This window comes from Chanodichthys erythropterus, chromosome 20 (assembly GCF_024489055.1).
Source record: "Chanodichthys erythropterus isolate Z2021 chromosome 20, ASM2448905v1, whole genome shotgun sequence".
NCBI lineage: Eukaryota > Metazoa > Chordata > Actinopteri > Cypriniformes > Xenocyprididae > Chanodichthys > Chanodichthys erythropterus.
Genome location: NC_090240.1, coordinates 8,250,403 through 8,264,456, shown reverse-complemented (window position 1 = coordinate 8,264,456; position 14,054 = coordinate 8,250,403). Strand labels below are relative to the sequence as shown.

Genomic DNA, 14,054 nt, shown 5'->3' with positions numbered 1-14,054 from the left:
AACATACTTATCTGTTGATCAAACATTGCCTTAAACTTACACCAGAAAATTTTTATTTCGTTTTATTTAGTAACTTTTAGGAGGGTGTACTCCTTTTTGCTACACAACATTTTATCACCTTGATAAGAAAGTCTTATTTTCCTGAATAATTTTGACATGCTTCTTTGGTAATTGATTAAGCAGACTAGCATGAAACATTATATCTCTAAAGAACCCTAACATGTCTTCAAAGTAATTGAGCAATTGCTGACTTTCAGAAGTTTCAGAGGGGGTGTACTCATGCTGTGCACTGTAATTGGTAGATTTTGTTTGATTTTATTTTGTAACTGCACTGGAACTGTTTAGCTGAAAAGAATACTTACTGTAATGAACTTAAAAGTTTTAATGTTTTTGTAGCAAATTAGCTCAAAAGGGAACATATACATATAATTAATTATAACAGGTTATGATATTTAGATCAGCATTCAGAATTAGCTTTATAGCAGAATTAATGTTACAGTTGACTGATCTGTTCGTCTACCGAGCAAACAATACAATCTTCTATCAACTCTAAGAAAATAATTATCCTGTCCAAGAAGAATAACTTCCTTACTGTATACTAACAGTACAGAAGCATGTGAGATTTGTGAGCTGAAAACACAATCAATCGTGAATATAAAGGTTTTAATAAACAGAACTATGGGGAACATACAATTAAACTAAGCTAAGCAAAACACATACATAATGAATTACATCTGAATGTGTGTAGAGCACAGAGAGCCTGGATGAGTTTGTTAGAGTGAGCTGGGATCTTTCGTCGAGTTCTGCCAGAGATCGGATGGTCCACGGGGAATTGATAAAGCCAGTTGAAGTTAAACTGCAGGAAGGCCAGGCTCAGATGGGATTGTGAGGCCCGCCCAATCGGCCCAACGACGGTTTCCCATATGGGGAAGGTTTCTTGCGTGTTCTGTCTTTTCAGTGTGGCAGAGTAGATGAATTCCAATTAAACTTTTATCTGACTCCATTTTATTATGACCTCAAATTTAGTTTAGAATGCCAATTGATTTATTGGTCATTTGTATAACAGTTTAGCTGTACATTTGATTATTCTATTTAACTCTTTACTCTTATTGTACTCCTTCATTCGGATTCCTATAACACTTTGAGTCTCGCACCGGCGGGGTATACGATCTCATACTCACCTCACCTCATCAGTTTTGGTCATTAGACAGAGGCGATGACTAATATTCTAGAGGCCGTACCCACTTTGCGCATTCTAAAAATACATTATTTATTCCCAATAGATCTGAACACTCTGAAATGAAGTAAGACTATATCTAACTAGAGGTCATGACCATTACCATAGAAACAAGCTGACTAATTTAACTTCCTCTAATGGTAACTTTATATAATCATGCCGTGATTTCCCCCGTACACATAGTTAGAATAATCTTGAGGCTCACCCCTATTCAGATTGGTCTAACAACACTCTGTTGCTCTAAATAGAAAATGTATCATGCCAATTACATAATCAATTCAAAGATAATCAATACAAAACCAAACATCAAATGCTCAGAAATAAAGAGTAAAAGATGAATACCTGACATCAGAAAGATACATAATGCTGAGTGTCTGAAGGACAGAAAGCATTACTGGCCGACCTTGCTACATACTCGCGCCTTGAGTCTCCTACAACATTTCTTTAAATACTCAGACCAAGCTAGAAATCTCTTTCAAATGGAAACATGCTAACAATGGGAATTTGCATTACTCCAGACCTGAGTAGTTTACACCTTTTGAGGACAGAATGTAATTTGCATGAAAGACCAATTGGTAGATGATCTGCCCTCCACAGAAAGCAAAATATCTCTAAACTCTTCAAACCTTTTGGTATTTCTGTAGGAATGAGACCTTTGTACCAGTCGCTCTAAGACATTTCAAATGATACCAAACATGTATAGCATTGTGTGATAATTGTTCACATTAAACCATATAGATTTTGGGTAAATTCCAGGTCATTTCAACATGCGATATGTGAGAGGTGGGTGAAGAGAAAGAGATGTAATTTGGGACGATACTGAGATGATCAACGCAATTTTGTCTCGGATGGGGATACTGATTTGCAAGAGAGAGTTCAAAATATTAATTTACTTTTTCTTCTTCGAGAGTAGCCCTCACTTGGTCCAGACAGTCCGGCATCAGTTTTACAGGATGAGTCTCGGTTTCAAAGAAACAGGTGTCTGTCCCAAAGGGATAAGCATTAATGTGTTCGGGTCGAGGTCTTTCAAGCCTCTACCTCTCACACCCATTTCTGGTGAACTAACCAGTGCTGAGGTGTGAATTTTCTCACTCAACAACTTATTTGCATGTTTATGGTGGTCTGTGGGGTTTGTACAATATCAAATCAAAGTATAGTAAAAAGAGTATGATGTAAGTTATGATAACATACTATACACCATTATTTATGAAATCAGAAGAGGGTTAATTTGATACCAGACATGACAGGGTTTGAAAAACATTAAAGGAGTGATTCTGTACATTCTTAAGACTGGATATAAGCATTTGAAGTTTCCCTGACATAACTAAAGAGTTGTAACTAAGCTAGCGTAGGAACATACATACAACACAGGAATACTCTGCATAGATATAGTGAAACCGCTAAATAGGCTCTACCAATGCTACACAGCAGTTTAATACCAGGGGTTCAAACCACTAGTGACTCTCAGCATTTATTGTTTTTAAGTTTCTTTGAACAATTGTTTATAAAGTAAATCCACTTCCACATCCATCATCTATCTTCCTCCTCTCTTCAGACCACCTCAGGAGAAGACATGCGAGATTTCACCAAAGTCTTAAAAAACAAGTTCCGCTCGAAGAAGTATTTCGCGAAGCACCCTCGCCTGGGATACCTGCCCGTCCAGACGGTCCTAGAAGGAGACAACATGGAAACGTAAGTATCTTGAAGGAGAATAAAATGCTTCTGTATGCAGGTAATATCTGCAGTTGCAATTGTTTCAATTTGACTGTCTTCAGGCTCTGGTTTTCTGCCACCTCCAATCATTAACTTTCTTCATCCCGGAGAATTTTTCCAGCCTTCACACAATGATGTTATTCATGTTGCAGGGTTTGAAAAACTATCAAGAAGTGAGAGGAGTGATAAATAAACTTTTTTTTTTTTCATTTCTGCAGATGTATGCATGCATAGAAGCTTGTTTCTTCCACTGAATAAAAAATAAAAAAGATAATTGCTTTTGATCTCACAATTCTTACTTCTTTTCTCAGAATTCCAAGAAATAAACTTGCAAAATTGCAATTGCGAGAAATAAAGTCAGAACTGTGAGATAAAAGTTGCCTTTTGTTTTTTTTTATTCAGTGGTGGAAACAAGCTTCCATATGAATGACTTGAAATTGATTGCATGTAATGTTGCATTCCATTTCAAGTCAAATGGGAAATACTTCTACTTGATATCTCTGATGTAAAGATGTGAAATTGAAGTGAAATGCCAAGGCTTCCATGTTTATATTTAAAACCTGAGGCATCATTATTTGCATTGTTATAAACACTTTCAAGCCTTTGCTAAACATGTTTTTATTATATAGTATGTAAGAAATAATTTGCTTCAAAATAACTGTTGCCTTTCTTTGGTGACATGCAACGCCTTCTCAGGGAAGATGGCCATTTAATTTCTTCCAGACTATAAGTTGTAAGTCCAACATCAAATAGCTTTTCCACGCAGTAGGTTTGAAATTCCGACTTTCTGAATTGAATGATACGCCACATTAGCATCAAACGAGCCTCAGACACTGCACCCTGTGTCTGCTCAGAGCTGATGTTCAGATATTGTTGACACTCGTTTCAAAGTGCAGATTTCCTGTCTGTACAGAAATGTTGATATATCTTGAAATATCTCTCTATCACTGGAATAATATCTGTCATCTAGATTTAAGCTCTGTTCCAAAACCTTTGCCCAAAAAATTTGCTATACTGTAAATGTGATGTGCTTAATTTGAGCGCACATTAAGGCAGCATCATAACTCACATAAAACTTCATAAGTGATTGCTTCTGAATGCTATGAACAAATATACGTGCCACCTATATCTCATCTCTCAATTTCGATCGAGTATGAATTTAGCATGTTGCTAAGCTCACAATTCCTAGTGTATGGCATAGTTAGTTTAACAACATGCTAATAAATACACAGTATAATGTTGTTGTCAAGTAGAAACCTTGTATCTCCATATTTTATCTTTTTTTCATAAATCATTACTATTGGTCACCCTTAACATCTGTCTGTGGGTTTTGCAAACTAATTAAAGGTATTAAAAAGTACTTGTAACTAAACCTCGTAACTTGAAACTCGTGGCTTGATTTTGGTAAAATGTTAATATTTCAGTGGTCCACTTTAATGACTTAATGATTACATATGTATGAGTATGTGTGTGTATATATATATATATATATATATATATATATATATATATATATATATATATATTAGTGCTGGGCAACGATTAAATATTTTAATCGCGATTATTCACATGATTTTTCTGCGATTAATCGCAGCATGCACAAAATTCAATAATGAAATCAAAAGTAGTGTATAGCGTAATTTTATTCTTTCAAAGTACTGCTGTATGAACAAAAGTGCAATAGAGAATACGAACCGACGTCACACCTCGTTGCATGCCGGGGCGGCGTCGCCATTTTGACAGGATCGCCCTCTATTACTCGTACTGAAATTAATATGGATTCTTGCTTACCTTTTGTTTTGTTTCTGCCATTAAGTGGAACGTTAACATTTTTAATGGTATCGTTTGCATGGAATAGAAGCTATTTTATCGCATCGCATGATCATTTTATTTATTTTTTCACTGAAGTTTTGTAGGATTTCGTTTACAGTGTTGATCTGTTTACCGTGTCGCACGCTGGGTGCTCACTGCTGCTTCAGCCATCGTATGAATATCATCGTATGAATATCCAAATAAATCTATGTAATTAACACACTGAGAAAAGTCGATTCATTTATTTGTTGGAAACGTTTAAATGATGCTTAACCGAGCATATTGAGTAGGCCTACAATTGTTGTCATTGTAATTCCCCTTTTCCATGATCACAGATGAGGAGAATCAGAGATTATGGGTCAAATTCAGCGGACAGACGGACACGAACACACTGTATTTTTATATTTATTTTAACAAATGACAACCACACTAAGCTACCTTTATAAAACCGTTATGAAGAAAATTTATAAAATGGTTACATTCTAAGTGATACTGAAAGTTTATATTTTGGTCTCATCTGTTTTTCTGCATGTGCTTTATTTGTAAATAGAATTTGGTCTCTTTAATATCAGTCGAAGTGCATTAAGCGTTTTCTTGAGATGACATGAGAGGAAACCGTTTAAGATATAAACGTGCTGCATTCATATTTTGGGCTCATTTGCGTATCTCCACACAGTATGCTTTAATAAACATGTACAGAAATGTTGGTCACATGAAGCGTTTTTCTTGTTAAGCATATGAATGTCCTCGTCAAGTTCTGCTAATTCACGAGTGCAGTGAGAGTCAGACTCGCAAAGGTAATGTTAATTATTAAACCAAACGAAATCAAAACATTCAAAAACACTTAGCAATGTGATTCTTTTATTGAGTGATAAGCAGTGGGTACCTTTTTCCATTTTTCTGTCCGCACCAGATATTTTCTTTTTCGCGCTGTAGCTCTCTTAGGCACACAAGAAGTGCTTTCATTGGTTGAGACGCGTGATGACGCTCATCCCAAGCAGCCAGTAGCCTATTGATAAATATCCCACCCCTCCTGTGACCCATGGTTTGTGTTGTATTCGGTTGTAGTCTATCTATGTGTATTCAAACGCAGTGAGCAACGGACTTTCAAAATAAAAAGTACGTTAACGCGCGATAAACTAATTGTCGGCGTTAATTAATTAATGCGTTAACGCGATAAAAACGCGTTAACTTGCCCAGCCCTAATATATATATATATATATATATATACTAGGAGTGTAACAGTACATGTATTTGTCCCGAACCAACACGCTATAGAATATCTCATGTAGCATTGCATTTACTTCAGGCAAGTCATTAAGTGTCCACAGCATCTTAGTTCACTAGAGAAATGAACTCTAGAGGAGAATTTCACTAAATATATGCATTATATTAGCTTGTATATTCATTATTTTTACCTTTACTTTACCTGTTAGTAATGTCTTAATTATTTCATATGTGTTTAAATAAATTTGTCATGAAATCAAGTTATGATATTAACTGTGTAAAGGATTAATTAAAAAATGAGTTGGAGTAGAAAAATAATTGAAAAATAGTTTTATAATTAGATTTAGAAGTTAATGCAAAACCAAACCGTCATGTTTGTGTACCGTTGCACCTCTAATATATATATATACACTATACCTTTGTGGCAAAGATGTCTGTCATATTAGATGGATTTTTCCACTGAATTTGTCGCAATGCATTTTCTGCTAAAGATACATGTGATGCTGTCTTAGAATCTGAACAAAAGAAGGTATCTTGGAAGGCAGCACGATTATGCAGCCTGTCTTTTGGAACAGCCTCTGCTTTGGGAACGAGCCTACTGCATGATGTCTTAAAATGCCACCCTAGGCTGTTCAGTGTTTTTGGAACAGAGCCTAAGTGTGGCCAATTTATGAAAATAGAGAGTTATGCAGTTCCCACTTCTGCCTTATCTCCATACCACCGTTGATTAAGGCACTTCTGGTTTTCCAGTGGGACCATTTCATGAATTTGTGTCAGAAAGAGCTTCTGCTAAATGACAGGGAACTGTAGATGACCCATTTCTTCAGTTGGTGCTGATTATAAATCCCCATAAGCAGAGCCGAAATGACTGCTTGCATCGCACAGGCTTCCTGTCGCTTCACGTTAGCATGACATTCAGCCGATCTGAGCACGCTGTGATATCAGACCGTTATATGTAATGTTTGATTTTCAGGTTTCTGAACAGACATGCTGCGGTGTGCAACAGCACGAGTTGACTCCATCGCCACGTGTCAGATTTAACAAAGAGTGATGACCATGGTGGAAATATATTCCATGTGGTTTCCAAGAGGAAAATGAAAGCGTGCAGTGTTTGGTTTTCTTGAAATTCAGAAGCGCCAGGGGATATTGACCGACTTTTATTAGAGAGCTCGTGTTTGTTGACTCTGTCAGCACTAATTTACAGAATCCCTCATTACTTTGAGTCCAGCACTCTGTACATAGTGATACAGCAAACCAGCCATTTAACAGTCTAGATAACTGGATCGTTTTATTTTTGACATGGCTCATATTTCTCCCTCTTCAGCCACATTTTCTTTCACCCTCAAAGTCAACATGAATCGTAATGGATTCATTTTTACTTTATCAATACATTTTCCTGGTCAAACATATCATCAGTGCACAATTTTCCAAAGGGGAACAAAAAGTAAAATTAACATCACATGGTTAAAACATTTTTTGGTCACACTTTAGGTTAGGGTCCAATTCACACTATTTTCTGACTATTAACTATGACTTTTGCCTCAATAAACTCATAATTACTGCTTATTATTAGTTAGTAAGGTAATTAAATGTAGGTATTGGATTAAGGGATGTAGAATATGGTCATGCAGAATAAGGCATTAATATCTGATTTATAAGTACTAATAAACAGCCAATATCCTCATAATATGCATAATAAGCAACTAGTTAATAGTGGGAATTGGACCCTAAACTAAAGTGTTACCCTTTTTTTTTTTAAGTCACCATGAATTTCAAATTGACAGTTCTTATTTTTACTTACTAAAATCTTGCTATTAGTTTACACAGTTTTGTAATGTTGGTTAACATGAATGTAATAAAAATTAAAGCAATAATAGTAAATAATGATAGATTAGTACTAGAAGTATTGTCGAGATTTTGAGATCCAGTCAATTCCTATCATATGAAAACCCTGTCCTCAGAAGTATGACACATTACTGAAGTTAAATGAGCCATGAATGCCATTTTAGGTTTGCTTTTGCTCTAACAACTTTTACACACTATTGAAATTATATAAAAAGACACTTTTCTTGCCTTGACTGACCTTCTTACAAAAAAAGGAAAGGGTTTGTAAGTCACTCTGTCATTGTGTCTGAGAGTCTCACTTAGACCTCTTGACTCCACATTAATTGTGAAAAAGGACAAAATGCCTCAATCTTGCAGTGTGATGGAGTGGATATGGTTATGGATATAGATATGCCCCTGCTCTACGATTTTTATAAAAAAGGCAAACATGTACCGATCTAACCTTGAATTTCTCATCTTGCAATTATCGTCTCATCTGCTATATGGTCCCCTTTAAAAGAAAAATATGACACTTTTCATCATCTCCAAAAGAAACTATAGTTCACTGGGGTCTCCAGCAAATTAAACTTGTCCCTGTCGAGTCAGAGCAGAGCGTTTGATCTTCTGTGCTTTGCGCTATGTGCGATTAACAGCAAGTTTCACTTTAAAAGATGCTGAAATGGAATTAAAATAAATGAAAGATTAAATATTGGGTTGGAAATCTGATCATAGTTTTGAGGCCAAGCTTTGCTCAGTGTGTGCGCAGAGGAGATGCGATTGATGCTCACAAGATGCGTTATTTAAGGGATCATCATTTACTCACCTGTATGACTTTTTCATGCAAGTCAAAACTAGGACTCCTCTTTTCCATACAATGGAAGCATAGAGTGACCATGACCATAAAGGTATAATTTTTATTCATTGCTCCCTCTCACTCATATATTAGATCCCAAGTCTGTTAAAGTTATATAATATTAATAATGTGCTTTTTGGAGTTTGATGGCATCCTCTTCACTTTCATTGTGTAGAGAAGAGAAGCCTGGATATTCTTTGAAATGTCTTCTTTTAAGAAGTCATTCATGTTTGAAATGACATGACAGAGAGTAAATGATGGTGAAACTTCATTTTTGAGTAACACATTACTAAACATTCTATGAATCCAGAATTGCAGAAATCTCAATAATCTGCGCTGCCCCCTACAGTAATGGAGGAGTATTTCAGCCAGGACACATCCACATCTTTAGCCGTGTTTTCACTGCAGGAACTTTCTCCAGGAACTAGGGGATTTGGGGTGGTATTCGGTGTGTTTCGACCGCAGGAACCAGTGTCTAAATGTTCCAGTAAAAATTTCCCTCTCAGAAAGTCCCTGCTCACGAGGTAGTACTTTTTCAAAGTTCAGGAACTTTCGGGGGTGGTTGAGTTCACGCAGCATTTTGATTGGTTGACTCCACGCACCATTATTTAACCCTGTTGCGGTGCATGCAGTAAGAGCGGAGGATGAAATCCAGCAGGAACTGGAAAGTCGCACATAGCCCTCCGTCAGTCCTACGCTGGATTAATTTGCCTAATCTACATGCTGTTTTAGACCACGATAGAAATGCAGACAGCAACAGGTCTGGGGAAAAAAAGTTCCTGGGAAAAATTCTGGGTAATTTCAGTGGAAGCGCGGCTTTTGTTGTCTGGACATTGTGTGACCTCTGACCTTAAAAAATCTGTTCCTTCCTCCCCCCACTCCCCCTCCTTCCCCCTTGTTCTTGTTTTTCTTTTTCCCTCCTGCAGTCCGGTCACTCTCATCAGCATGTGTCCGGAGCAGTATGAGTGAGTATCTGCAGTCAGCCATCAGTACAGCATGCTGCTCACATCAATGCACGCACGGAATGGCAGATCCACCTGCACGTCCCCCTCCACCCCCTTTTGTTTTTTAGAACTTTTTTTTTTTTTTTTGTCTAACCTTCTTCCTCAGTTTGTCCATCCCAGTAACACATGGCCTTCGCTGTAGATCAGCAGACACATTTAATTTTTAGAACCATGTTTGTCGTTGATGTATTTTTGAGTGTGTTTTTGTTTATGCTTTTGTTTTTGTTTGTAGGCTGTCTCCATCTCCACAACTCCCTCATGATGACACTCACTCACAGATAGGGAAGTACGCCAGCAGGTCAGTATATCTCACAGTACACAAAACCACACTGATGTCATGCTGCGTCCCTGTCATTTTAGAAGTACCGTACTTACAGATGTCTGTATAGTGAAAACTAGGGCTGTCAGTCATTTAAATATCAAATAATCAAATTAATTTAAAGGTGCCATTGAATGTTTTTTTTTACAGTATAAGTCTAAGGTGTCCCCTGAATGTGTCTGTGAAGTTTCAGCTCAAAATACCCCATAGATTTTTTTTTTTTTTATTAATTTTTTTAACTGCCTTATAACTGGGGCATAATTAGAAATGTGCCGATTCAGGTTGAGGTCCCGGAGCTCGCACTTGCCTTAAACAGTGCATAAACAAGGTTTACACAGCTAATATAACCCTCAAAATGGATCTTTACACAGTGTTCATCATGCATACTGTATGAATGCTTCAGATTATGTGAGTATTGTATACTGTTATATTGTTTACATTTTATTCTGAATGAATCTGAGGCTATTCTCCGTGGCTAACGGCTAATGCTACACTGTTGGAGAGATTTATAAAGAATGAAGTTGTGTTTATGAATTATACAGACTGCAAGTGTTAATAATGAAAATAGCGACGGCTCTTGTCTCCGTGAATACAGTAATAAACGATGGTAACTTTAACCACATTAAACAGTACATTAGCAACATGCTAACGAAACATTTAGAAAGACAATTTACAAATATCACTAAAAATATCATGTTATCATGGAACATGTCAGTTATTATTGCTCCATCTGCCATTTTTCGCTATTGTCCTTGCTTGCTTACCTAGTCTGATGATTCAGCTGTGCACATCCAGACGTTCTGCCCTTGTCTAATGCCTTTCATAATGTTGGGAACATGGGCTGGCATATGCAAATATTGGGGGTGTACACCTCGACTGTTACGTAAAAGTCGTTGTTATGTTGAGATTCGCCTGTTCTTCGGAGGTCTTTTAAACAAATGAGATTTATATAAGGAGGAGGAAACAATGGAGTTTGAGACTCACTGTATGTCATTTCCATGTACTGAACTTGTTATTTGACTAGATAAATTCAATTTTTAATTCTAGGGCACCTTTAATGTATGTAGCATAGTATGTCATTTGCTGTGAAAAACGGGTTACACTTTAGTGACGTTGTTAGTGTAATTACACAAAAAAGCACATGTGGAATATTAATTAACTACATGTGCTTACTATAGCAGGGGTGTACAAAGAAATGAAAGAAAAGTGAATCACACCTGTTGCACAATTGAACTTTCGCCGGTAGTTTGATTGACAAGCGATCAAACCAATCATAACACAAATCCGCCATTTTGTCCTTCAAAGCAGTCAGGAGTTAGATGATTAACCTCAGTGTACTTAAAGGGATAGTTCACCCAAAAATGAAAATTTGATGTTTATCTGCTTACCCCCAGGGCATCCAAGATTTTCTTCAGTCGAACGCAAATTATGATTTTTAACTGCAACCGCTGCCGTCTGTAAGTCAAATAATAGCAGTGATTGGGAACTTGAACAATAAGAGTCGAAAAAACTTCCATAGACAAATCAAAATTAAAACCTGCGGCTCGTGACGGCACATTAATGTCTTAAGACACGAAACGATCGGTTTGTGCGAGAAACCGAACAGTATTTATGTAATTTTTTACCTCTAATACACCACTATGTCCAACTTCGTTCAGCTTCCGGCTAGTGAGGTCGGATCGCGCTCTGACAACGGAAGTGATGTGTCGCGCTCATTGAAGTATATGGGCGAGACATCACTTCCGTCAACAGAACGCGTTTTTTGACCTCACTAACAGGAAGCTGAACGAAGTTGGACATAGTGGTGTATTAGAGGTAAAAATTATATAAATAATGTTCGGTTTCTCGCACAAACCGATCGTTTCGTCTCTTAGGACATTAATATGTCGTCACGAGCCGCAGGTTTTAATTTTGATTTGTCTAAGCAAGTTTTATGTACCGTTATAGTTGAAGTTCCCATCCACTGCTATTATTTGACTGACAGAGGGCAGCGGTTGCAGTTAAAAACATAATTTGCGTTCGACTGAAGAAAAAAAGTCACCTACATCTTGGATGCACTGGGGGTAAGCAGATAAACATCAAATATTCATTTTTGGGTGAACTATCCCTTTAAACTTGAAAAATTGTGTATATTGACGTCTTTCCGTGTTTAAAACAACATTCTTTCTCATGTTCATTCATGTTTATTCGATGCTATAAATTAACTAGTGGGAAGAGATGATTGGTTCATGAGCCTCTTGAGCTGAGGCGCTACAACAATCTGTCATGACACATTAAAGAGCCAAAAAACAGCTTTTATTGTTCGAATTTCTTAAAAAAATACACAGTTTGAAAGCTGGGACTTTGTTTAATATCATAAGTAACCTGCTCTATCTTGTTTGTCGACGTGTTGTCAGTCCTCTTTGCTCTGCAATGTATTTTTCACTCTGTGTGGCATGACAGCGCCACGGCTTGTCAGACAAAGCGACAGTAACTAAGGGGGGGCGGGTCTTTGCGAAGGGTCAATTGCTACTTCGCTTAAAAAACAGCATTTTATTTTCGGTGTAAACTCTAAAAGTAAATCAATCCAAAACAAATGTTTAATGGCAAACATGTTATAGATTAACCTGTTGATACATTGAATTAGTTGTTTTCCCACAAAAGTGTTTTATTCAGTGTAGTGAAGCATCCATTCAAAAAAAAAAAAAAAAATTCGGCCTCTGCTCTCCGTGTCTGCATACCGCAGCATTACGTTATTATGACGTAACTAATATTAGTCCAATTTTTTTGTACTATTAGCAATTAATAATAAATTATTGAATTGACAATGACTAAAGTAATAATATTTTTTGTAATTTCTGAATACTTAGCATTAGTAATTCCAGTACTTCCATCATGACATGAAGGCAGCATGAGATCAGCTGTCCTCGTGCTGTTACAATGCATCACCGGAGGGTCAGAAATATGAAAGCGGTGACAGATGAGCAGTATAAATGCACACATGCCCGTTAGACCTCTGGCTCTCTGCCAAAGCCAATTTAATCTGGTGCCACATAGAGTATATTAGGCGCGTATCAATTCGATTTACACCTGCTCAAAGAAAAAAAGAAAAAACATACCACGCATGCACAAACGCATCAACTGCCTCCAGTGCTGACCTTCTACCCATAAAGACTCGAAAATGGATTTTCACCGTCAGCTAGATTCTCTCAATGTCACTATCACACACACAGGCAGTTATTATGGGATTGTGAATATAGACTACGACTGAAGCCTCTATCCCATTATAGGAACTCAATGAGACTGTAATCCATCGGGACAAGTCTTCAGTCCTGAGAGTGTGCGTGTGTGAAAGTAAAGCTCTTTACTCTAGCACTGTCTCCAATCCATTATTCAGAATTTGGGGGCACATCTTGAGTTTACAGTTTTATATTCTCATTGATCACTCAGTACATAAATAAACATTCTCATCCATGGTGGAGCCTTGGAAGTACACAAATCCATACCCTGCATCCTTTTAATGCTATTAAACACTGTAATACTGTCAGGTTGGTCTCATATTGGTCTCGATCTCTTTTCGTTCAGGTTGGCCCAGATGGAGCGCTCCAACGGCTCTCTGCCCACCGACAGCAGCTCGGCCACTGGAAGCATGTGAGTCTCCAAATATACACAGTGTCTTTATCCTGAGTTTTTGTTTTGTTTTTTGTGTTTTTTTTGTTTTGTTTTGTTTTTCATTTCGAGGCTATGTTTGAACTGAATACATTGGTGAAATTCTGGTGAATCAGCTTAAGGAATTGGGAAAAGTTGTCTTTTATGTCACGCATGAATCTGTAACATATAGTCATAATGTTACAAACGTTCAAGGTTAGGATGTGCTGAGAAGAATGTGAGTTAATCTGTCAATATTAAATTAGTAATTAAATAATTATAATAAAATGTGATTTAAAAAAATATATAATGAAATAAATACATTTAAATGAATACTTCAGCTATTAAATTAAACGAGTTATTCAAATGAAAATAAACTATGGTAGCATTTACATGTTTGCTTAACACCTTGTTTCTGTTGTTTAGATTAATATTTGC

The 14,054-nt window shown here is 36.9% G+C and overlaps 1 protein-coding gene across 4 annotated transcripts in view; it reads left to right on the top strand.

Moving 5' to 3' along the window:
* The window catches only part of utrn (utrophin), a 286,896-nt gene that overhangs the window by 243,726 nt on the left and 29,116 nt on the right, over nucleotides 1-14,054 (top strand). For 3 of the 4 annotated variants that reach the window (XM_067372392.1, XM_067372389.1, XM_067372390.1), the window contains exons 68-71: nucleotides 2,793-2,929; nucleotides 9,593-9,631; nucleotides 9,903-9,968; nucleotides 13,554-13,619. In XM_067372392.1, coding sequence (XP_067228493.1) covers nucleotides 2,793-2,929; nucleotides 9,593-9,631; nucleotides 9,903-9,968; nucleotides 13,554-13,619 — 308 coding nt within the window. The remainder of the gene's footprint in view (nucleotides 1-2,792; nucleotides 2,930-9,592; nucleotides 9,632-9,902; nucleotides 9,969-13,553; nucleotides 13,620-14,054) is intronic. The other variant, XM_067372391.1, reaches the window with a different exon arrangement.